The sequence below is a fragment of the Artemia franciscana genome, chromosome 17 (genome assembly GCF_032884065.1).
Source record: "Artemia franciscana chromosome 17, ASM3288406v1, whole genome shotgun sequence".
Taxonomy (NCBI): domain Eukaryota; kingdom Metazoa; phylum Arthropoda; class Branchiopoda; order Anostraca; family Artemiidae; genus Artemia; species Artemia franciscana.
In genome coordinates, this window is record NC_088879.1 from 28,298,036 (window position 1) to 28,323,900 (window position 25,865).

At 35.5% G+C, this 25,865-nt stretch overlaps 1 protein-coding gene across 1 annotated transcript; it reads left to right on the forward strand.

Moving 5' to 3' along the window:
- Positions 1-388: 388 nt before the first annotated feature.
- Positions 389-22,707, forward strand: LOC136038107 (uncharacterized). The gene is made up of 4 exons (XM_065721122.1): positions 389-551; positions 2,351-2,443; positions 8,192-8,339; positions 17,957-22,707. The coding sequence occupies exons 2-4, from the start codon at positions 2,353-2,355 to the stop codon at positions 22,491-22,493; spliced, it is 4,776 nt and encodes a 1,591-aa protein (XP_065577194.1). The 5' UTR covers positions 389-551; positions 2,351-2,352; the 3' UTR covers positions 22,494-22,707.
- The last annotated feature ends 3,158 nt before the right edge of the window (positions 22,708-25,865 follow it).

Below are 25,865 nucleotides of genomic sequence, written 5' to 3' on the forward strand. Positions count from 1 at the left end.
CTTTTTAATTCAAATGATCAAATATATTTTACTATCGCTCCAAACTCCGAAAAAGAAAAATCTGTATATGTGCCTGACTTTAATGATGCTCTCTTTTTGAATAAATGTAGGTTAATCTTAATTCTAATACGAGCTTAATTACAACGCAGTACCTCATTTTATTCAATATTTTCAAGTTTCTCCTATTATTATGCCAGTCGGTCCCCCTCAAGGTAAACCCTTTTTTCATTTGTGAATATATAAGCCTCTTGGCCTTCTTTTATTGCGTGCAACTGACCTCTGTTATTGCCGCTTTCACCTTGTAAGGAATGCCTATCTTAATTACCTATGGTTTAGGTACCTACGCTTGTTTTTGTCTCTTTTTATCCCTCCAGGATACAGGGGCCGCTAGATGATAATCCATCAGCGTTCAAATGTACCGATAGTTGATCAATTGAGGGGTGGAGCGCGTTCAATCCCATCTTTATTTTAATTTATCACGTATCTTATTTCTGTCAGTACTGATCCAGCATCCCTAGGAATAAATCAGCAGAGAGAAAGTCTGCAAGCAGGTAATGTTGTTTATTTAGCTTGTTATATGAGGCCAAATACACAGTAGTAGGAGAAACGGTCACTTGGCCGTTTCCTGGCCGCCCTCCCCTTAAATGACTGCCTGCACAGTACCTTGTCCAATAGCTCGACAAGCTTGCTAGCAAAAAAAATGTGCCCCCCCCCTTATGACACTACGATAAATGCAACTATAAACCATTTTCAAAGGGTAATGAGTGAACACAGACATCTAATGAATTTTGTCTGGTTTTAACACCAATATAAGTGACAAAATCTTGGTAAAAGAAATGTATTTACTATTGTTAATGATTAGACAAATTTGTAATAATTTATTGGAGAGAAAAAATTTGGAGGGAGTGGGGAGCAATTTTATTGAAATAATAGTGAACGAGAAATTTTGACTATTTTTTGAAAACACGAGCAAGTAAAAAAATCGATATAAGTAAGATTAAGTTTTAAGAATTTACAACAATTTTTATATAGGCTTGTAGGTCAGTCTTACTTTCTATTGATACTGATGACCAGCAGTTTTATTTTTTACTTTAGAACATGGCTTTTCACAAATCTTCCTGTGGCTTTCTTTTGCATCTAGCAAATGACTCGATAACGGCTATTTCTCACACTCTTCAAAAATCGTTGACACGTCTCCGAATTCGCATTTTTTTAGCACTTGGCCTTAGCTAACACGCTATGCTAGTTGGAATGGTATAATCAACTTTAACGCTAAGTTGAAAGAAAGTCCCAGTTAACTTTTGAAACTTATAGCATGGCACCAATCAGGACAAAATAGAATCACTAGCCTCGAAGGAAAAAACACTAAATCGATGAAGAAGTCACTAAAATCATACTTTTCTTACTTTCTTTCTGAAAGCAGTTGAAAGGGTATAGTTTTCATTTACCAACGTCCAAATAACCAAAATAAAGGATATACGAAGCATCGAAGTTAAAATTCATTTGAAGGAAAACAAAAGTGTGTTGTACATTCTATGGGAATGCATAGGCTACTTTGTGTGAATGTCGTCACCTCAAGATTAGAATGACAATTGTAATTTTATTTTGATCCAATAGTTTATGGCTTTTTCATTGTTTGATTCGTCTCGTTGTTCAGATTCTAGAAAGTCACGGCGCCAGTTCAGAATTAGTCCTCCTCAGAAGGAAACACTGCAAAATTCAAAAATTTTTTTTTGAAAATCTAGAATACCTGTATCATTCCTAAAAGCTCTTTACTTTACTTTACCATTACCCTCCCCCCCCCCCGCCTAATGTTCAAATGTATAGCCCGAGTGATTTATTCTCCATCCATCTTTCTGCTTCTTGACTTTCTCAATGTGGCTTCTTTTGTCGTTAAGTCTATTGGAAGTAAAGACTAGCGTATGGAAAATGTATGTCAAATACATAGTCTGAACTATATATCTACAATTTGGGAGAGGTGGGGGTAAAATAACTTACTTTTAGGAACAATATATAAGTATGCTTTTAGTAATAATATTATTACTTACTTACTTACTTAGTTACTTACTTATTACTTACTTTTAGTAATAATATAATAGGAATAATAATATTAATAATATATATTAATAATAAATATATAAATATATAATAATGATAATATATAATATATAAGTATTTTAAAATCTTTTTAATTTGTTTTCAAAGCTTTATAGTTTTGCACAAATAAAAGCAGAAAATCACTAAAAAAACAAATCACTTTGTTCAAGTCAGCAGGAATAGTGACAAAATCACTAGAAATGGTAACCCTTATGTAAATTATGATTATTTATGTTGCATACTTTCATTCCAGGAATGAGGTGGTGTAACGTATGGTATGGGATCTCCCTCGTGCTTGTAGGAACAAGCCTCCAAACATCCGCTGACACTACATCTGAAATCCTAGGTAAGAGTTATTCCTAATTTAATTGTTATTGCGAAAAAAGGGCTGAATATTCATTTTGTAAACGGTAATGAAGACCAATTAAAGTCAATCTGTAGGAACTCAATTAAATTTATGTTTGGGGTGTGGGGGATATATATATATATATATATATATATATATATATATATATATATATATATATATATATATATATATATATATATATATATATATATATGTTGTAGTTTATCGTGATTTGAGTTAATCATTCTAAACAAAATTCACAAAAACCAAAAACAAGAAGAACAATAGGGAATACTATTCGTAAGACAGTGGAATTCTAGTTTAAATGAATATTTCGGCCCTGTGTCCAAGCCTAATCCTCAGCAAAATATAAATATATAAAAGAAAGAAGACAACAACGTACAACCAATAAAACTAAAATGAAAGTTTTAAATTTCATCATTTACTAAACTAAATGGTTGGTTAAAACCTAATAAACATCATCCTGTATACAAAAAGGCTACTATCCCCATGCTTTACCCCAAAGTTTAATTTATGTATTGCTGAAAGTAAAATTAATGTCTATATCTAAACCTTAAAATGAAATTAAACATAAGACGGAGTAAATGGAATATAAAATTAAACTTTAGCTATCCTATATACGAAGACGGGCCAACCGCTCCTCTAACCCCTGCATTGTCTGGTAGAGTAGGACCACCCCCACCCACCCCCATGATACTTTAACAATGAATACTCTAATATTAGAGTAATTTGATGTAGCACTGCATCGAGAATGAAAGGATTTATTTATTCAAATATCCCCAGTATAATAGAGTTTTCAGTTTAAACACTTTGAAATGCAATTGTTAAATAAAACACTTTAATTAATTATGCTTGGCTAGTTTGGCTAAATTATCCACTTAATTTTTAGCTAGTTTAGCTATGTTTTCTAGTTATTTTTTAGCTAGTTTGGCTAGACAAAGTTTACTCTTAAGATTGGGGTTGAGAAAGGCAGAGGATAGAGTCCAAACTCGTACACAGGATAGCTAAATTGAAACTTGAAGTTCAATTAAGTTTAACTTAAATTTAAACGTTTTATGGATACTAATTGTGATTTCAAAAAAATATAAGGCAAGTTCAGTTCAAAGTTTACGAGGCTAAGGAGGCAGCACCTTCCTCGTATATAAAATAATTTCAGCTATTTTCAAAATTTTCACTTTGTTTTTATTTGATGGTATTTTTTTCTAAAGTTGTCTCTTTTTTTAAGTATGACATTCAAGGTTAGTATACCTTCATAACACATCATCCTAAATCTGAGGTGGGCTGTCAACCCTCAATCCCCCAGTCTTTAAGATAAAGTTTCCATTTTGTAAAACAATACTTTAAGAACGGTAATTCTACTGAAAGATGCAGCTTTTGAAATTCTTTCAAGGGGAGGGGATCTGAAAGACTAACAAAATTTCTCAGGTCAGGATCTAAAAAATCTCTAGAGATGATATATCACCCCCTCTAGGTTCATATTTCTCGCTTTGTTTGAATATTCTCTTTCAAATAAGAAGAGATTTGGTATTAAATCTTTGGTGTATTGATCTAAGAAACCTCTTAGAAAAATTTAAAAATTTTGACCTTAAAATGTGTTTTGAGGGTGCAGACCCCAGTAGATTAGTATATTAAATAGACTCCAATAGAATAATAATAAATATATATATAAGAAAATAGATAAAATAACTACTAAGAAGCCAAAGAAATTTTTTTCAATTTTTCTGAACAAACCGAATAGTGGTAGTTTCGAGATGATTCGGGCAACCTATCCCATACAATATTACTCGCAATTAAAGGATCAAAATTTGACATTAAACAAGAAGTAAAAGGAATTTGAGTAGGATTTTTTGTATTACGTAGATTATAATTATTCTGATCAGAGGTAAAAGACGGCAGACAACTTAGGGGATGGGGGAGGTGACCACGAAGCTGAGAAAAAGTAAAACATGCACACGAAAGAATATACAGTGACTCGAGATCTCCTGAACGATTGGTTTCCTTAGTGAGGTTTCTAGCTTTATTATAAACCTTAGAGAGTTGTTTTAACAGTGAAGGAAAGGTTGACATTCATACTATTGGACAATAAGAAACGTAGGATTGGATCAAAAAGCAAAAAAGGATTTTCAAAATTGATCCTGTAAAAGAATGATTAAGTTTATTTAAAATATCGAGACTCCTGCATAACTTCATTTTAATTAAATGAATATGACGTTTGAAATACAAGGTTTTATCAGCAAGAATCCCCGAAAAACAAACATATTGATCTATAGATCTATGAATTATCCCATTCGGCTGGTGAATTTCAGATAACTGGGGATAAATCTGAGAAACACACGAAAATATCCAAAAACTGGACTTTGAAAAATTTGTTGTAAGTTAATTAGCATCAAGCCATAGAATTACTCTCTCAAACAAACTTTCCGAATGTGGTCGAAGCTCTGATTCGCAATTTCCCGAAGTGCCAAGTGTACTATCATCAGGACATCAGGAGATGGCGAAATATAGTGGGCACTATGAGGAAGGGAAGACTTAGGGTGACAAAGTCAACAACAATTAATAAGTTTCTGCTTTTTTACTACATGAAATATCATTTAGATAAATCAAAAAATAGCACAGACCTTAAAACTGATCCCTGGGGGACACCGAAATTCATTTGTGAGGAGGAACGGAAAATTGGATCAACAGAAATTAACCTGTAATTTATACTACCCCTAATGCTAAAATGAGACATCTTCGATAGAAAAATTTCATGAGTTAAGGAACAGAATGCCTTTTGAACATCCAGGAATACAGTAACCGGAATTAATCCCGAATCTAATGCAGAATGTACAAAATTAAAAAGGGTCATACAGGCATGTTCAGTGGAGTACTTCATTTGGAAGCCAAATTGAAAATCATAAAGCATTTTCTTAGATTTTAGAAAAGTAAGGAGAAGAGAAAGCATAGCCTTTTCGAAGATTTTACTTCATACTGATAAAGTTTAAATTGGTCGATGATTTGCTGGATCATTTCTTGGTCCATCTTTACAAAGAGCAATGATCCACGCACACTTGACAGCATCCAGAAAAACTCCATATTCAAATAAAAGATTAACAAGTTTTGTTTGAGGCAAAACTATTGAAGGAAGAACATGTTTAACAATCTTAGTAGTAATAGAATCTGACCCAGATGAGGACGAGCATTTCAAGCCATTAAAAATTTCAGTATTTTCACTTACTGTTACCTGCTCTAGAAACATAGACTTAACACAAGACGACCCGAGATGTGACCTGAAGACTGGTTTAGGCCAAGACAAAGTAACTGTAGAAGCAATATTATGACAAATGCTAGCGAAAAATGAAGTGAATGCCTCTTGGAAATGAAGTTCACCTTCTACAGCTTCATCACCAATGATCAGACTCACAGGTAAAGAGCTAGATTGAATTTAAACGTGAAAAATCCTTATCATTATCAAACAAGCTCCGCAAATTTTCCACAAATATAGGTCCGAGAAGAGACAACTCTTTCTCACCAAACCTAATAGAATAAAACATTTGAGCCCGGTTACTCGTCCCAGCTAAAACAAGAATAGATTGGAAAATGATCGGAGATATCACTAACTGAAATTGAGTTTTCCTTCAAGCTAAGGTTGTCTGCTACTACGCTATCTATGTTTCAGTTTTAAGTAGAAATTTTTTTAACTTTTGTTTGTTATATTTGGTACCAGACTCGCATTGTTAGTCACGCCTGTAGAATATAATCCAAATCGCATACTTTTCAAACGCAAACTTTATTATCGAACAGTAAGGGGAAAGATTTGGTTGAAGATTATCGATCTATGTCTATGTACTTAAACTATAACTTTTGGCCTATTTTTTGCAATTTCGGTTCTCCACTTCTGTCACAAAACTTTGGTGTTGCTATCAAGCAGAATACACGCCATTCATGTATCGTGGAGTTCTATTACTGTTAAGAGTGACTATGCTGTGGCTTTGGCAAAAGGAATTAAGAAGAAATTGCGAGCTGAAGAGAGATTTTTAATGCCATATCTTTGTGTCTGAACTTTTTCTTTTGTTCTATCAAGCAGAATGCACGCCATTCATGTATCGTGGGGTCCGATTACTATTAAGAGTGACTATGCTGTGGCAAAAGGAATGACGAAGAAATTGCGAGCTGAAGAGAGATTTTTATTGCCATATCTTTGTGTCTGAACTTGTCCTTTTTTTGTTCGGCGATAAAATAGGACAGTATTGAATGATAAAAAGCTTTTAGCCCGGGACTTGATCCCTCCCACCTTCTCCTCATCCAGATTTTTGCGTGCATCCATATCTTCCTCTGAAAATTATTTTATATTTTACCTGAGTCATGCAGCAGAAATCTTCATACCTACAGCTGTGAATCAAAACCGAAACTTATTTTATTCTGTAACATGGGCAGGACAATATAGCAAGTGTGGAGGATAAAGGATTTTGAGAAAGAACATTTTTGAAGTGGATCAGGGGATAGACCTTGGGTGGAAAAATTGCTGAGAAATGCGTATTTTATCAGTATTTAGTTAGTGATATCTCCGATCATTTTCCAATCTATTCTGGGTTTAGCTTTAAACAGGGGAAGAGTAATCAGGCTCAAGGGAAATTTTTGAAGTGGATGAGGGGGATAGAACTTGGGTGGAAAAATTGCTGAGAAATGCTTGTCATATTAGGTAGGTAGGTAGGTAGGTAATTTTATTCAAAAAACAATACAATAAACTTTCATTCGTCAGCTAAAAAAAAAAGAAAAAAAATTAGTATTAAAAGTCTGGTGTGGTTTATTCGCGTGGGTTTAACCCATCGTGAGGTGTTATGTGATGACTTTGTTTGTTTGTATTAGTGTTTTTGAATGGGTTTCATGCTTCAATCGTTTTAGTCAAAAGTTTGAATTGAATCCTTTAATTATATCTGTAAGCTTAAAATTGTGTTTATATGCACTATTTTTTGGCCATAGCCTTTTGTTTTTTTCTTTTTTGTGTGCCGAATATAGTACATACTATAGAATTGTGAATGGTTTTTGGTGTTTACATATGGACTAGAAAGACGTTTTTTTTGTTTGTTTTTTTTTAGTCAAAATGGCTTTAATTAGTCGCTATAGGCAAATTTCCTGCAAGCTTTTGTACTCAAACTTGCTTTTTTACGCTCATTTTGCTCGTTTTTAGGCTACACTTTCAAGTTTTGATGGTTTTACTCCGATTTGTCTACAAGATCTGACAAAAACCGGTTTAGCTATCTGTATATAGAGACAATTAACTTAGGCTCAGTGGAATAACCATTTTGTTGGTATAATTTAATTAAATATTTAATGCATAGAGTTGGTATTTTGGCTAGGTTTGGTATTTAATATAGTATTTAATATTTGTATTTAATATTTTGTACTAAAGCTTGCTTCGTAACGTTCATTTGCGCTTTTTTAGGCTACGCATTCAAGTTTTGATGGATTTGTCTCACTATATTGGAATATTTTCAATATAAAATTTATTGTGCTACTCACTAGCTCGCTCAATATGCTACTTCATAGCATCGCAAGCCAAGTTATCTTCATTGAGTGTCCACATTTCCGTGAAAAACCTAGCGTGTCATTCCCATGTGTGTACACTTAAAACGCTGCAAGAAGACGCTACGTCTCTCTATTACTTTAGTCTCTTCTCTCTCAAACATTTTCCTTTACTGAGTTTCAGGATGACTTTTGTCTACAAATTGTCTTATATTTTAGCTGAGTCGCGCATCAGCGATCTCCCTTACTACGATTATGAATTGGACGCTGAGGAATCGGCTGGGTATGAATCGGTCGTGACAGCATCAACGGTAGACGATTATACAGAAAGATGTCCCTGTAAGAGACGGACAGACTGTTCAAATCCGTAAGTTTCTCTTACTAAACCCTTCCATTCTAGAGGTATTGTGAGAAAATAAATGAATTTTCTCTACCCTGCTCTTTCATCAAAGCGCTTGTTGTTGAACTGTTGGTTGAAATAGGACAGACATTTCAACTTGGAAACGATTATTCAAAAAGCCTAATCAATAACAACTAAAAATATCGATGTAATTGACATAAAGTGCTTTATTTAGATTTAATCCAAAATATTCTTAAAATTAACGTTGCTAGTGAGAACAGTGCTCAGCGTTTTTGTTCGGAACGATCCGTAGAGGGGTGCTCGATATTTTGAAAAAAACATTGGAAAATGAAGGTAAAGATGAATTAATAATGATCAAATGCTTATTATTATCACGAGAAATACTAAAGAGATATCATGAGCTTGCAAAGAAATACACAATTGAAATTCTATTAACTTATTTAGCCAAATTTTAATTGAATTACTAGCAAAGTAGGTTACTACTAGCAAAATTGCTAGCAAAATTGAATTACTAGCACCCACAAAGCTGGCGATGCTCATGTATCGCTCCTTTTTCACCAATTTACTGAATTGCTTGTTGCCACATCCCTCCTAACCACAGATCTCGTTATGGTTCATTTTTACTGATCATTAACTCAGACATTTTCCCATACCTTTTGCTTTAGCTGTTCTGTAAGGAAATATTTAAGAGAAATAGAAAAATCTTGGTAGCGTGCAAAGAAGGAGGCTTTATGGATTAGGACAGAGGAGGAGTGTTCGTAGCTGTGTTGGCCTAAGGATGCTTGGTGTTTCTTAAAGTATAAGATACAGTGAAATGAAAACTTCAAGTTGGAATTGATTAGGTGGAAATTTTTACAGTAGTATATATCTTTAAAATTCAGGTAAAATTAAGAATCCAATTCAATGAAACAGACCTCCATATGTAGTTATCCAGTTTCTTGACAATAGCGGGAACCAAGTTTTAAAAAAAGGAGAAATTTGGGTGCAAAATCAGAAAAAAGCTAAAGATAGAGCTTAAAGAGCTTAAAAGAGCTTAAAAAGAGCTTAAAGCTTAAAGATAAGAGCTTAAGAAGTCACAGTCTTCCTTTGAACGTGTAATTATCTATGGGAATCGAACGATTGTTAATTTTTGAATTTTTACTGACAAAAAGTGCTGCGAAATTTATTTGATTAGTTTTGCTTGTATATTCTTACCACTGACTAAGATGTGAAACTCTCTTAATATTTTCATAATTTTGAAACAACCGAAAGAAAAATCTTAGAAAGTCGTATTTTTCAGGCATGTGGGTCCAGGGGGGAAACTGTTTTGTTTTCATGTTCATGGCACTTTAAATCTCCCTACTTCACCGAGTCATCATCACTACCACTATTACTTTTTTCTGATAACAACTCACTGCACCACCAAGCCACACGAAACCTAGATAGCTCACCATATTCCGCCTCCATCCCAATCTATTAAAAGCCTCCTTCTTTACACCCTTTCAAGAAGCCCCTATCCTAAGTTCTAATTCCAAAAAGTTCCTGAAGTTCCAAAAATAGCTAAAGTACTTTTTCCTAATAATGCTTTTCATAATCTCCGAAAAAATCAATTTTTCCTAAAAGCTTGTTTAGCCTTTAAAACTAGCATTGTTTAATCTTCGTATATGAAAATTTGTGTTGTTATCCCAATATAATTATCCTCAGAAAGGTGTTGACAAATTTTGCCCCTGTATCAAAAATATTCCAAAAGTTGCTCTTTTCTCCCTAAATTATATTTGTTTTACTGTTTATCAATATTTGTTAATTAATGTTTTAAGTTTAATTTACTTGGTTCTGGTATATTGTATTTGTATATAAAATTTCTCTACAATTTCGACGCTTTTTCAAATAGCTTATTACTTTTAGAATTTTCCAAATATGTTGACACAGTTATTTCAGAGAGTATCGGAGAGCTAGTTCTTTTTAATTAGTGAGACTCAAACACTGTTATTTTTTTCTGGCTTCAAACTTTCTAAAAAAAAGAACAAATGGGGTTTTGCGTTCTCTTAGCTGGATCAATATCTGACAAAATTCGACATAACGGTAAATACCACATGAGTAAAAGGCAGATGCTATATAATAGACGCTGATATATAGAAATAAGTTACAAACGCTTGAGGAATAACGAGATTGACTTTAAATAAAAGAACCATTACTTTGTTCCGAAAATCACTGTATATATGAGGTAGGACCCTCCTCAGCCCCTCGCTCTTTATGCTAATTTTTGACTTTTTTTCCAATCTTTAAAGTAGGAATACTGAAACACAAAGGCCTTGGAAATGAACAAGAAGTTCTTCTAAAGCTCTAAAAAACTTTAGTACAAAGAGTGAGGGGTTGAGGAAGGGATAGCACCCCCTTAATATACGGAATAGTTTCCATTCTTATTAAATTTTAATGTCTCTCTTTACTTTCTGCTTGAAAAAAAACCCTTGTTTTTTATTTAATTTAGGAAAAATCAAGAATTAAATTTTTAATAAAAAGACCTCCACATGTAGTGACACAGTTTTCGGCAATAGTAGCTGCCAAATAAAAATTAGAAACAAAAGTGAAAAAAAAAACTAAAAACATATGGCACCAATGATCTTAAAAATGTGTAGATTTTCTTGAAGGGGTTGTTGTCTTTGGGAATCAACATTTTGTTAATGTTAATATCGTCAAAATTACTATCGTCAAGCCGTAGGCTACCAAGGTGTACCAAACTGATGGAATGACAGACCCCTGAAATGGTATCAGGTGTATTGTATCAGCAACATGTTGAACGAAACACCTGTATGCTTATTCCGTTAGCCATTGGCTTTTCAACTGCATATTGCAGAAAATGAATTTCCCTATTTTCAAATCAGGTTAAAACGCTTATATCATCCACACACACACAAAAAAGCAGTTGAGGACATTTAAGCTGTCCTTGACTTTACTGGATTGCCATCTGTTTTTCTGTATATTACCAAGGACATCAAAATTAAACATTTTTTGCCGCCTTGACTCAACTTAAATCTATTCATACCTGAAGCCAACGATCTACTATTTTCGTCAGTGTTGCTTTATTGATCCGTGTAAATAATCAAGCAGAGATAATTAGATAGAATGACAACGCTTGTCGTCCGTATATGCACAAATTAATTATTTGTTAATTCCCAAAGACAACTGCATAATTTCTTAGGCAACAGTAATTTATTGACGATAATTTGAATTTTTACGGAATAAAGGGTTGTCAAAATGTATCTACCAAGTTTTGCTCATTTATTCTCACGATTTAACGTGACAACCCTGAAAAAAATGTCAGCAATACTTTGTCAGAGTCTGACATAGCGATAAAGGTAAATACCAAACGGTAAATACCAAATGAATAAAAAGCAGTTTGTAATACATACGCTTCAGGGATAATGCAATTGGCTCTACAAAAACGAACCATTGCAGCCATTCTATTACAAAAAAAAACAAAAAAACAATGGACTTAAAGAATACTTTTTAACACCTAAGTCTAGGATAGTAATTTTTCTTTTTCTCTTTATATTTTTTTCTGTTTAAATATTTTTAGTGTGCTTTATTTTCCAAAATAATATGAAAAAAATTTCGTTTTCTTAAAGAGTTAAAGAGGCTGCGTCCCAAAGTCGAACCTTAAAACGTACAGGAATTAGAAGAGGCAGTTGGGGGGCCGCCGCCCCCCAAACCCCCAGCTTTTAAAGACTCTTTTGTACAGGTTTTTTGTTTTTTTGCTAACCCCCCGCTCTTGGCTTCGGAAAGGCCCTCTTTTAATAAAAAAAAAATTGAAATGAATGAATAATGGAATAACTTCGAAAAATGTTAAACACAAGAGGACAGGAGAACCATTGCGCCGAAACTAGTAATTAGTAACAATGAAGTCCCCCCACGAAAAAAACCTGTACAAAAGAGACTTTAAAAGCTGGGGGTTTGGGGGGCGGCAGCCCCCCAACTGCTTCTTCTAATTCCTGTACGTTTTAAGGTTCGACTTTGGGACGCAGCCTCTTTAACTCTTTAAGAAAACGAAGTTTTTTTTCATATTATTTCTGTACATTTTTCTACAATCCATGGTGGATGTAATTTAATAATTCCTGTACTCCTCGTACAGGAATTAGGAGAGGAACTTGGGTGGCTGCCGCCCCCCTCCCGCTTTTAAATCATTGTATAAAATAGAAAAAAAAATAGATAGAACGACCGAAATGTTTCTTTTGCTCATAAGAAGCTAATATTCTGTTATCTCTCAATTGATAAGCTGTCCAGGTGCTTAGGACTATAAGAAGACTATTAGGAGAGGCAAACCCCCCGCTTTTAAAGACTCTTTTGTACAGGTTTAATTTTTTTCATATTAATTCTGTACGTTTTTCTACAATCCATGGTGGATGTAATTTAATAATTCCTGTACTCCTCGTACAGGAATTAGGAGAGGAACCCCCCCCTTTTAAATCATTGTATAAAATAGAAAAAAAATAGATAGAATGACCGAAATGTTTCTTTTGCTCATAAGAAGCTAATATTCTGTTATCTCTCAAATGATAAGCTGTCCAGGTGTTATCAAAATTTTTTTGATGTTGTGAAAAAAAAACCGCCCGTAAGGGACTTGAACCCTTGACCTGAGGATTAAAAGTCCCACGCTCTACCGACTGAGCTAAACACTTGCATGTGTGTAAATATAACTTCTCAATAAGTTTTAAAAATTTCAAATTAACATGGGCTCTTATGGAGAGAAATGCGTTAATTAAATAGCTAATGCGTGGTTTCCGGAAAACAGGGAAGGAGTTATCGGATCGAGCTGAAATTTCGCGGATAAGCTCCTGGGCCGTAGGGGACCTTCACTTGTGAATTTCAGCCCGATCAGACAACGTTAAAAGGAGGGGTGGGGTTGGGGGGTCGAAACTTACGGGGGGTTAAGATTTTCCTACGAAACTTTCCAGGAAAATTACTCGGAGAATTCCGCATCGAATGAGTCTTCGTACACCCAGATCCGATGTCGGATGTGACCTGTAGGCGTCTAGAAAAACAAAGAACATGAATTTTAAGTGGCTATGCGTGGTTTCTGGAAAACAGGAAAGGAGTTATCGGCCCTAGGGGACCTTAACCTGTGAATTTCAGCCCGATTGGACAACGTTAAAGGGGGGCTGGGGTTGACGGGTCGAAACTTTCGGCCAGATTTTCCCCATGAAGGAAAAGTTGGAGGGGGATGAAATTTTGCAGGTTTCTTAGTTGGAGCTGGGGCTATGAAATGCATCCCTCCCCATCCCTCTGCGACCACTGGAACCGAAGATCGCTTAACATTGTCGTGTGTCGCCTCTTTATAGAGGCACGAGTGTGCCTCCTTGATATTACAAATTGAGCTCTCTTAGAGCTAGGGATAATGTTTTTGAATAAATACTACCTTGTTCCTTGTTATAATATTATTTAGCTTATTATTTGGAGTGTTTTACTGTGCATTGAATGTGTTTGAGGTTAAGAAGAGAATAAAGACCCTAAGTCGGGTTTTTGTTCAGTGAATACGCTTACAGAGTAATTGAATCTAAAAACAGTAGTGACATGTAAATTACGACTGAAACCATTTTTCTTAACACTGAAATATTTTATGACTTTTTAAAGACAACTTTAGGTGTCCTGACAACCTGATGCTTTCATTTTTAGTCATAAATATTTTACATTTTCTTAGGTTCAGGGAAAATTTGCATGTAGAGTGCATTTGGAAATAAAAGTGTTTTTTGCGTTTTTTTTTATTTATTATCAGTATACATTCATATGTTTTTAGACTTTTTTCAAATTTTGGATTAGTTGTGGATATTGATTGCACTCTATTGGCTTTGATCTTCTTTTTTTCTTTAATTAGAAGAGGCAGTTCAGGAGGTAAATATCGCGTACTGTTGTAAAGTCATAATTAAAGCACAGCATGTAAATATCTTCAAACAAATAATTGCTGAGAATCCCCCGAATGAAATTTCAGCTCTGAGAGGGAAGAAAAGAAAAAAACTCCTTTGTTGGTACATAGACTTTTTATTGGCAAACAATTCTAATATATGTAATTGACCAGTAAAAGTTTTCATAATTACTTAGGTGAAATTATAGTTCCAGCCATCAAAAACTAACTACTACCACTAACAACTCACCGTAGCACCAAGCCGTCGGATGCCAACACAGCTACGCACGCTCTTCCTCCATCCCAATTTATTCAAAGCCTTTATTTTTATTCCCTCCCAGGAAAATCCCATTTCCTTTAAATCTTTCTTTATGATACTCTCCCACCCCAGACTAGGAAGTGCTGCTTTTCATTTAGCGGACAATCTTTGGCGATCTTTCATCCTTCATTCGGAGAACGTGCCCTAGCCATCTCAACCTTTCTTTCATTATAGCCCATAGAAAGTGGGATTGAACCACACTCTAAGTACAGCGTACTGCTTGAAATACGGTCATTCAGCCGGGTACCCAGAACAATCCGTTGGAAATTTCGCTGGAAAACATCTAGTAAATCTTCATTTGCTTTTTGGAGCGCCCATGCTTTAGAGTCATGTTTGACCACTGTCATCACTGTACCTTCCAATATTCTAATCTCGGTTTGCAGACTTATCTTCCTATTCTTCCAAACTTTTTTTTACTGTGAGAAAGTACCCTGAGTGTCGGCTATTCGACTTTTAACATCTTCACTGCTCCCACCATCTTTACTAAAAATACTACCAAGGCAAGTGAAGCTGCCCACCTGATCAATCTTTTCGTTACCCAACGTCACCTTTTCATCTTCTTAATCCTAGCCTTAGTGACTTAGTCTTCTTAAAATTGATTTTCAAACCTATTCTAGCGCCTTGAACTCGCAAGACCTCAAAAATTTTATTCATTTTGCTCGTAATTGATTTAATCATGATTAAATCATCAGCTAATCATCAGTAGTATGATTGAATCGTCAGCACAATCTAAGTCCAGGGGAGTTTTTACTCCCCATTAGATTCCGTGGTCTCTCATTGCCTTCCCTATGCTCCTTAAGACAAAGTCCATCATAATGACCCATGTAAAGGGGGATAGAACAAAACCTTGCTCAACTCCTGATTTAATACAAAACCAGCTTCTAGCCTCATTTCCTACCTTAACCGTAGCAGTATTATTCTCGTATATAGCACTAATCACTTTAATATATTTGTCTAGTATACTATATAAGGATAAAACCTTTGCTAAAGCTCTTCTATCAACGGCAGCGAACGCTTTAATTAAGGTTTTCCTGAAATCCTTAGGTACTTCCCCTTTTTCAAAAATCATACTCATAATCTTCAGTAACTTATTTCTCACCTCATTTAAAAAACTCTTTTAACACACTACAAGAACCTGAAGCCTTATTATTTTTCAATCCTTTTAGTGCTGTTACTAATTTTTCCTCACAAAACAAATCTTTCTCCACATTTAAGGCATCAGGAACTTCTTCATTTTCTTCTCTATCTTTTCCTGCAACTGCATCTCGGTTTAGCACATTCTCAAAATGTTCCGCTTATCTTTTTTTAAGCCATTCCTTAACACTAATTGTGGCCCAGTTCCTACCTCTAACTGGAACAAGTCCGAATTGACTACTCCCTCTCAATTTAAAAACATGGCAGTACAATATTTTACTATTATGTCGTCTAGCTGCATCTTCCAGATCTTCGGCAATTTTATCCATGGCCTCCACTTCACACCTCCTTATTTCATATTTTAATGTTTTCTCCACTTTCTTTACATTCCTTTTGTTTTCATATGATCTATCAGTCAGATAGTTGTTTTACAAAGGCCTTCTCCTCTCTATTAAACTTAAAGCTTTGTCACTAATATTCCTACCTGGAGTCTTAACTTTCTTCCCTAAGACACCATCAGCAACTTCACAAATTGTTTTTCAAAAATTATTCTAACCATCTCAACATTGTCAAATTTTAAACTCTCAAGTTTAGTGTTCAACTGTTCCTGGAAAATTTCTCTCAAATTCTCATCCTGGAGTCTACCAGCATCATAACTTCCTGGGAGGTAGTTACCATTCCGAAATTTCAGTTTTAAACTATTCCAAGACACTTTAACTTTCTTTGATCTTTAATTTTAACATCAATAACAGCACTCTATATACCCTATTATCTTATCATGATCCTGCTAGTCTTTGGTTTATTCTAACATAATCAATATGGTTTGTTTGCTGTATTACCATCACGTGACTACCATGCCGAATTTTGTGCCATTTTATGACCAAACACTGTATTGGTTATAACTAGATTGGTACACATAAAAAAAAGAAAAATAGCAATAGCAACATGGGAGTTAAAATCTACTAATAGAAGTACCATATTTCTACCTGAGACTGTGTATATTTGCTCCTGTAACTGTAAATAAAATTCATCTGAGTCACTAGCATCTCTGTCAGTGGGTTCATCAAAGGCATTTACTGCTATGACTACCCTGAATATTTTAGTCATAAAATGAGCAGTTAGCATTCAATTTTTATCCTTTCCCAGCCTAAACAAGACTTAGCAGCTTTCTTATTCATCATGAGCCTTACTCCTTGTCTATTTACCCCATCCGTCCTACCTGAGTAAACAAATTCTATATGACCTAATTTCATGCTTCCTACCGCTGGGATATGAGTTTCTGAAACTCCTAATAAGTCTAGTTCAAATCGTCTGAATCTGTCAGTCAAGATGTCGATACGATAGTCACTTTTTAACTTCGTAACATTCCAAGTTCCAATTTTCATGTTTTTTTTAAGTCATGGAAATTATTTTCGCCTCAAGAAAAGCAAAAAAATCCTTGGGACCTAAATTATGAGTCCCTGGGACCTCAGTATGAATGGAGACTGCGCAATCCTGGGCTCATCTTGGTCACAAAATGGTTTTCAGCTCTTGGTGATGCTCTTCTCTCAACAAGAGTCGAAATCCTGATCAGACAGTCCCATGTCTATTACCTCTGACTCATTATGTATTTATGTCTTTACTGTAAGCATTTTCAGCTATATTTTACAACTATATAAACGAGATAAACCTAATATATCTTTTTAAATTTGAATAGCCAAGTAATTTGATTTTCCAGAAGTTGGCCGAATAGAACGAGTAGAGAAAAGGCTATGTCTTTAGAAAAAAAGGGAAGGGGATTGCTTCTTTCGCTGTGTTTATTTGTGTTTGTCTGGAGAAGAAAAACTTTGAGTTAAAAAGACTTAGATAATTTTTAGATAATTTTTTCATGTAAGTACAAAGCCAGGCCCAGAAAGGGGAGAGAATACAGGATTTAAACATCATCCCGGAATCCCAAAAACGCTAGACATACAAAAAACCTTATTATGATACGATTTTGTAAATGTAGCTTAATTATGCTTCAAAAAGTGTTGTCTATTTTAGCTCCCCTCTCCCTTTTCAATTAACTTGATCCCCCCCATATATAGGCGGAATTAAGTTGATTACAATTTAAGTTACAAGGAGGATCAATACCCCTAACCCCCCACCGGATATGGCCTTATCAGGAATGCACAAAAAATATCGTTAATATGATTATCAGTAATCTTTTGTCGATTATTATCTTAAAAGTACATTTTTCATATTTATTGTCACGGAAAATGAACTTTATTTTATATTTTAATTTTGTTCTAATTGTATTTGCAATCTATATTTCAGGTATGGATCTTCAGTATACGACATACAAAACTATGGTGTTATACCCCCTTGCTCTCAGTACGGTATGGTACCTTGTTGCAAGCGTTCGATTCTTACTTTTGATCAAGATGATTCAACCAGACCTGACCCGGCTACTTTATTTGGACCAGTTTTGCCAGCTGATCAATCCTTAGATAATCCTGACGAAATAGCTATTTACTACAAGGAATCTGACCTTGATGGGCCAATGAACTTTGATGATAACCAGACTGTATTTATTGACCAAATTCCATCTAAAGATCTGCCCATGGAGCATAGGGATGCTTTGAAATCAGTGAGTGTTGTTAACGAAGCTGTCAAATCAGACTATAATGACACAAAGGGTATTTCAGCTTATGCAATTGCTTCATCATCGGATAAAAATCAATTTGAGGGTGTAAACAAAGGTACAGCATATGAAGAAAAATCATTCTCACAAGCTTCTTCCACTAATTTAGAAGATTTGCCAGGAAAGAAATATTCTGCTGTTTCAGAAAAAGGAAGCAGCTCTTATAAAAGTTCTGAGGCATCTAATCAACCAACCGTATCGACAATCATAGAGAAAGAAATTATCAGTACTACTACCGATAGTTCAGAAAATTTAACGCAAAATAATTACTATCCTTTCGTTAATGAATCGAAGACTGAAGAGTCATCTATCCTACCCAGTCAAAAGCCAATTGTGCAGCAGTCATTTACTAGGTTTTATACGGAGCCGGCAAAATATTTTAAAGAAATCCCAGCTACTATTCCTGAGATAAATAGCAGACTTCAAGAGCAGAAACCTGGGATTATCCACTTTCCTAGCAATCAAGTTAGATTCTATGAGCCAGAACAAGTTGAAACTGTTCAAATGAATGTCCATAGTCAGACAGCAATGTTCAAGCCGCAATTTCAAAATATGATCATGTATCCTATTAGGCAACATCAAGGTCTTAATTACCCACTTCAAGCTTCTTCAGTGCCTGCAGACATGGTTTCCAAACCATATGCACCAAGTACAAGTTACCTGTCTCAAAAACTTCCACAGGCTCTCAATGTACAAAGTAAGATAATACAGGCTGCAGACATCAAGGAAAAGATAGTAAATGTTGCTGGAGTTCATTCAAATTTTGCAAAGGTGGCTGAGATTCAAGATAAAGTCATAGAGGATATACAGCAAAAGAAGATTCGGTATGGTTTTAGTCATCAACAGATAATTAATTCCCAGGAGCCTTTGAATGTGCCACCTCCTAATTTTGTTCCCAATACTTATAACGTCGATCAATCCCCACAGTATCAATTTGGTAAGTCAGGTTTTGCTATTCATCAGGTAGCTGATTCAAAACCATCTCCAGAGGCTCCCTTGGATGCAGATTCTTCAACAATTTTCACTCCCAATGTCCATGAAAATTCATATGGAGTCGTTCAATCTTCACAGGAGCAAAATCTAATGTCAAACTTTGGTAGTTTCCAGGTAGATGACTCTAAATTCCTTCAAAAGGCTCCCTTAGTATCAGTTACATCAAGTTTTATAGCTCCTAATGCCCAATCTGACGAATATAAATTTATTCAGTCTCCATGGCAGCAACATCCAATGGCCGGCTTCGGTACTCAGAAAGTTAAAGTTTTTACTGAATTTGCTAAAAAGACTCCATCAGTTACAGTGACACCTTCTGATACCCCAGTTCCCCTTGGACTTATTTTTCGACCAGCTGCTCATAGATATTTGACTGGTTCTTCACCATCTGAAATTAGTCACTTATCCCCAAGCTCAGTATATACCCCAAGCTCACTGTATACTTCTCAACACGAGCCCAAAGTTCCTGAACAAAAACTAGAAATTCCTTCTAATTTATACCAAACAGAGTGGAGTCCAGTATATACCCCAAGCCCAGTGTATACTTCTCATCACGAGCCCAAAGTTCCTGAACAAAAATTGGAAATTCCTTCTAATCTATACCAAACAAACTGGAGTAAAAGCATGCCTCATAACACCCCTATGACTAAATATGGAACCGATAGTGGAATAACGCCCAATAACCACTTTTCATCCTTGGATTCAACTAAGTATGAGGAATCGCCACATTCTAATGTTAGTCCTGTTTTAAGGCCTGGAATACATAGCATTTCACCGTCTATGACTATGAATCAATTTGCAGCATCAGCTCCTGAAATTTCTGGTGGTAATATCTCTACGCCCATTATAAGTAATGAATTCCAGAGTACAGGGATGAAAAGCCAAGATTACAAATTAAATAGGCCCATAAACTACTCTACTTTTGAAAATCTTGTTCCAGAAAAAGCATCAGACCTGACACTTTCATCATTCCACTACTCCTCACCAGATCAGTTTCCACTCGGTCATGCTCAAACTTCTGTAAAACATACTCCTCACGCTAATCTTAATATTGGAGCTCTGCAACAAAACTCTGATAAGTCGGCTGAAGCGCTTGCAATGCATAACATACCATTTGGGATAAAACAGTCAAATCACAAGAACTCAACGTTTAAAGAAACTCCAAACAAACAGGCGTTGCCAATTCATTCTGTAGATCAGTTGCCATCGTATGCTGCGTCATCTCAGGACAAAATTAATCTTGAAGACATAAAAATGTTTCAACAAAATGATATGCCCGTCTACCCAAAACTAGCTGAGTCTCTTTCAAATTTGGAAACAAGTCAGAACGTTCATGAAATTAGGCCTTTAAAGGTATCATCTCAAATGGTAAAGGATTATGCTCCTATATCCGAAGGAAGTATAAATTTACAAGATAACCGACCTGAGGCTCCTTTCAAGTCTGAAACTAAAGTCGTCCACCAAAGTGCAGTGACAAATGGCAAAAATGCAGAGACCAGCCATCCTTCAATTATTGCTCATTCTGCTGTTGGGTTGCAGCAGCCAACTTTTAACAGCTCTTCCAAGCACAGTGTTACAATGTATTATACTGGGACAAAAGACTTTGATGTCAATTTGAAGAGGCTCGAAGAACTGGTGAATCAAACAAAACCTTATGAAAGCCTAAATAAGGAAGTTAAAAATGAAAAGGCTCCTCAGTCACCTCTATGGCTCGAGCCAGAAATGAATGAAATAGTGCCAGTTTTCCATAAAAAGTACGAACAACCTACTACAAAAGTAGCTTACGTACAGACCGCTACGACCACCCAGTCAATAGACATTGTAAAGGAAACTACACCCCAAACTTCCACTGTGCTAGCTACAACCAAATCTCAGTATGCTCTTCCACAAAGCACAACTCCCAAGTATGTGCAACCAGAAACAGAAGCAGCGATCAAAATTAGTGAAGTTGTTTCAAGCAACATCAATTCTGCTACTTTAGCGACGGAAACGAAAGCTCCATATTTAAATAGAAAAGAAAAAGTTAGAGCCAAGCTTTATGGAAAGGATCATGGAAAAGTAAATGCTCAAAGACTGAGTGGTCTGCAAAAGAATGCGCTATTCCAAAATCAAAACATGCCAGTGCTAAATAGTCAGGAGGTTGTAAAGGCAACAGGACCTGCAAATAATCAGCAGTATCATGAGCAAATAAGGGCACCTGTCTCAGTATACATGCCATCAGACCTTCCAGTCCGACCAAGAGTGCAGCCAATGAACAACAATGTGTCACCAACAGCAAGCACCCAACAGCATATTCCAAATAAGGCCCCATTTAACTTTGCACGTCCTAGCGCTCCTCAGCAGATGAATATATTCCAAAGTGCTCAACAGAGTCAGAACTCCTTAAATCCGTCACTTACCAACCACCCTATGAATGTACAGCCTTTTCGCCCTTTAACTGCCAATCCTGGCGGCGCTATGCCAGCACAGCCAAGCCATCCAAGACCTAGCTACCCTACCCCAAATTTCCTCCCTCGTCCAATGATCCAACGTCCCACTTATCCAAATGCCCAGCAATCAAATTATGGAAGTACAACGAAATATCCCGTAAAACAGAAGCCCCAGGTAATGCCCCCTGGCTATGCAATGAGACCGCAGTATCCCACGGCTCAGCCGATCATGGCTCAGTCTCCGGGGAAGACCAAAGGCAAAGATAATCAAAAAGAGAAGCACAATGAGTCTTTTTCAATGGGTAAAGAATTAATTCATGCTGGTAAAGATTTGCTAGGATCTGGTAAAGACAAATTACACCACAGTATTGAATCAACAAAGGATAAGATTCATAGTAGTTTAGAATCGGGAAAAGATAAATTTCATCAAACTGTTGAATCGGGAAAAGAAATGTTTGATGATACAAAACACATTGGGAAAGAAGTTTTGAAGTTCTTAGTTCCAACAATCAAACCCTCATTCTTGTTTGGGAAAGATGAAAAGAAACCGCAAAATGCTCCAGAAAATTTGGTATTTTTGCAAACTTCACCAGCATATCAGCCAAATATCCCTGTTATGCAACCAAATACCCCTGCTATGCGACCCAATATTCCTGCAATGAGACCCAATTATACTCCTATGAGACCTATTGCCCCTAATATGCGACCTCAGCAAGGATACGCCCCCTATGCCCCCTATCAGGGCTATTAAAATCCCAAGATCCCGATGAACCAAGGGATCAATCTAAGTTATTGAACAGATAGATGTTATTTTTATAATGATTTATTAAGCGCTTTTACAATTTATTTTACTTTTGTATATAGAAGTTATTTTTGTGATATTGTGTAAGTGTATTTTCACGAACACTTTTAATGGCTTTTAAATATTGTTATATTTGTATTTATTAAAAAGATGTTATTCCGTACAGGTCTTATAGATTAAAACATTAACTTTAGTTAACATTAACTCTAGCAGTAATGATTTTAGGCCCCATAAATTAATAGGAGCGTAAAAATATAAAATAGAAGGAACTCAATGTCAGAAAAACTGGGGATGGCAGCTGCTCCCCCTGCCTAGGCTCAATTCTACCACTGAAATCTAGCTAAGTCAGGTGGTCGAAATTTCAGTTAAACCCCCCTCTGCTTACTATCAGAACTGGAATATTTTTACACTATACAACCAATAATAATAGTAAAACATATTCTAAATTCCTTTTTAATACATGTTTATGTGTTATAAATTGATAGTGAACATTAGCAAAGAGGCTAAGAACTTGTATACCTTGATATGTTTGACTCTAGTTTCGCGTTGTGGAGTGACATGAGAGGTGTAGCATAAGTGGGAGACGGTAACGTCGGAAATGAGGGGGTGGGGATTAATGCCAGGTTTTTCTTCTCACTCAATTGTACTATCTGTCTTGGCTTTTTCTACAATTAGCCACGACTTGATGCCCACAACTAATCCATTTTAATTCAAATTCCTTTTTAATTAAACGAGGGAATTAAATGAGATCGATGCCGAAGTCCTCGACCGAGTCTGTTAATTTTGGATTTAAAATGGAATAGTTGTGGGCATCAAGTCATGGCTAATTGTAGAAAAAGCCAAGACAGATAGTCCAATTGAGTGAGAAGAAAAACCTGGCATTAATCCCCACCCCCTCATTTCCGACGCAAAAAAACATATTTTTTATCAAATTTTGTTTCAAAAACCAGAGACAGGTTGAATTTTGTTTGGTAATTTGACAAATAAAAACTCGACTTATATTTATTTTGTACGCTTCTTGGTTTACCTGGGCATATCCACCAAAAACTGTTGGTGCTAAGAAAAGAGAAGAGTTATAGTTCGAATCAAGGCCGTTTCCAGGATTTCCAGCATTACAAAAGAAACTTTAAAAATTACATCAAAAAGTTGTTCACATGAATTTTATGTACGTTTTTACGAATCGGACAGAAATGTTTGGGAAATGAATGAAACCTTCTAAACCCTCCACCCTTGGATACGCCCTTGGTTCGAATTCATCCCATAATTTCTGAGTGGAATTGTGCATTAGAAAACCTTCCCGAATAAATAAGTGTTACTTTTAAGAAGTTTGAAGCACAAAGGTTTGTGAAAAGCGTTGGGGAACCAGAATAATTAGAAGGTCAAGTTAGCATTTAGGAAAAATTAAATCAAAACAGACTGACATTACACAGCAAAATAAAAACACAGTCTGTGACTTCGGTGATACTTGGATGTTTATTAAAATGTAACTTTTTTCTTTTCTTTAGTCAGTAACCATATTTGTAGACAGCTGAAATTAAATTAAGCCGAACTGAATATTAGATTAACATTGCAAAAGATAATAAAAAAAAACTGTCTGCGGCTTTGTTGATACTTGGATGTTTATTTGAATGTAATTTTTTTTCTTTTTTTCTTTTCTTTAGTCAGTAACCATTTTTGTAAACAGCTGAAATTAAATTAAGCCGAACTGAATATTAGATTAACATTGCAAAAGATAATAAAAAAAAACTGTCTGCGGCTTTGTTGATACTTGGATGTTTATTTGAATGTAATTTTTTTTTCTTTTTTTCTTTTCTTTAGTCAGTAACCATTTTTGTAAACAGCTGAAATTAAATTAAGCCGAACTGAATATTAGATTAACATTGCAAAAGATAATAAAAAAAAACTGTCTGCGGCTTTGTTGATACTTGGATGTTTATTTGAATGTAATTTTTTTTTCTTTTTTTCTTTCCTTTAGTCAGTAGTCATATTTGTAGACAGCTGAAATTAAATTAAGCCGAACTGAATATTAGATTAACATTGCAAAAGATAATAAAAAAAACTGTCTGCGGCTTTGTTGATACTTGGATGTTTATTTGAATGTAACTTCTTTTCTTTTTTTCTTTCCTTTAGTCAGTAGTCATATTTGTAGACAGCTGAAATTAAATTAAGCCGAACAGAATATTAAATCAAAACAGATTGATATTGCACAGGAAAAAAAAACTGTCTACGGTTAGTGACACTAGGATGCTTATTAGATTGCAAATTTTTTCTTTTCTTTTTCTTTTCTTTAGTCAGTTGCCATATTTCTAGACAGCGGCGAAGCTACCATATGGGCAGCTTTTAAAGTTTAAATTACATTCAAGTTTTTTTTAATTTAAATTGCACTTTTTAAAGTTATTTCTGTAGCCGATGGCAATAGGCGTTCCCCCCAAAAATATTCCCCCGGAGAAAACACAGAAAATGCCCTCCTTGAAAATGTCCCCTCTCCCACGAAAAATACCCCACGGAAAACATTCCCCGTGGCTGGTTGGTCTCCAATCACTTTCGACCTATGAAACAAGGACTAGAACTCTTAGTTTCTGATCGAATGAACCTTCAAAGTTTCTACAGCCATACGGTGAAAGTGGGGACGAGGAAGGGGCAGTTCCACTACTATACGGAATATATCATTCCGCTGATATTCATAATATCAGCGTAGACCAGAAAAACTCCCGGAAATCCAGAGGTATTGAATATTAATTTCACATTCTGATGTGTTTTTTAAAGAGTTTTATTTATACCAGCCCTCTCATCCGAAAAAATAACCCCCCAAACAAAGGTCCTGGATACTTCCCAGGAGATCATATATAAATGTCTCCCCCCACTCTCCCCTCGTCTCTCCCTAAGAACTAATTCTCTATTCATCTGAAGGCTCAATGAGAGTTATAATATTTTGCCATTAAAATGCACCCTTTAAGGTATCTCCCTCCCTCCCTAGCAAGTCGACATTTTATTAAGGTATAAACAAATTTCACTGTCTTATTTAAATTTCCTGTTGTTTTGCAATTCCAAACATTTGTATATAAGGGCTTTAAATCTCTACATGAGATTCTCTGATGTTTTTTAGTTTGAGAGGGAGGGAGGTGGCTCAAAGGGTGCATTTTAATGCCAAAACATCCGAACTCTCATGGGGCCTTCAGATAAACATAGAATTAGTTATAAGGGAGAGACGAAGGAAGTGGGGGGGGGGGGGGTTAGAAATTGATATAAATTCCCCAGGACAATATCCAGGACTTTTGTTTGGGAGGAGGGGCTATTTTGGGGGGTGTGGAGACAAAAAAA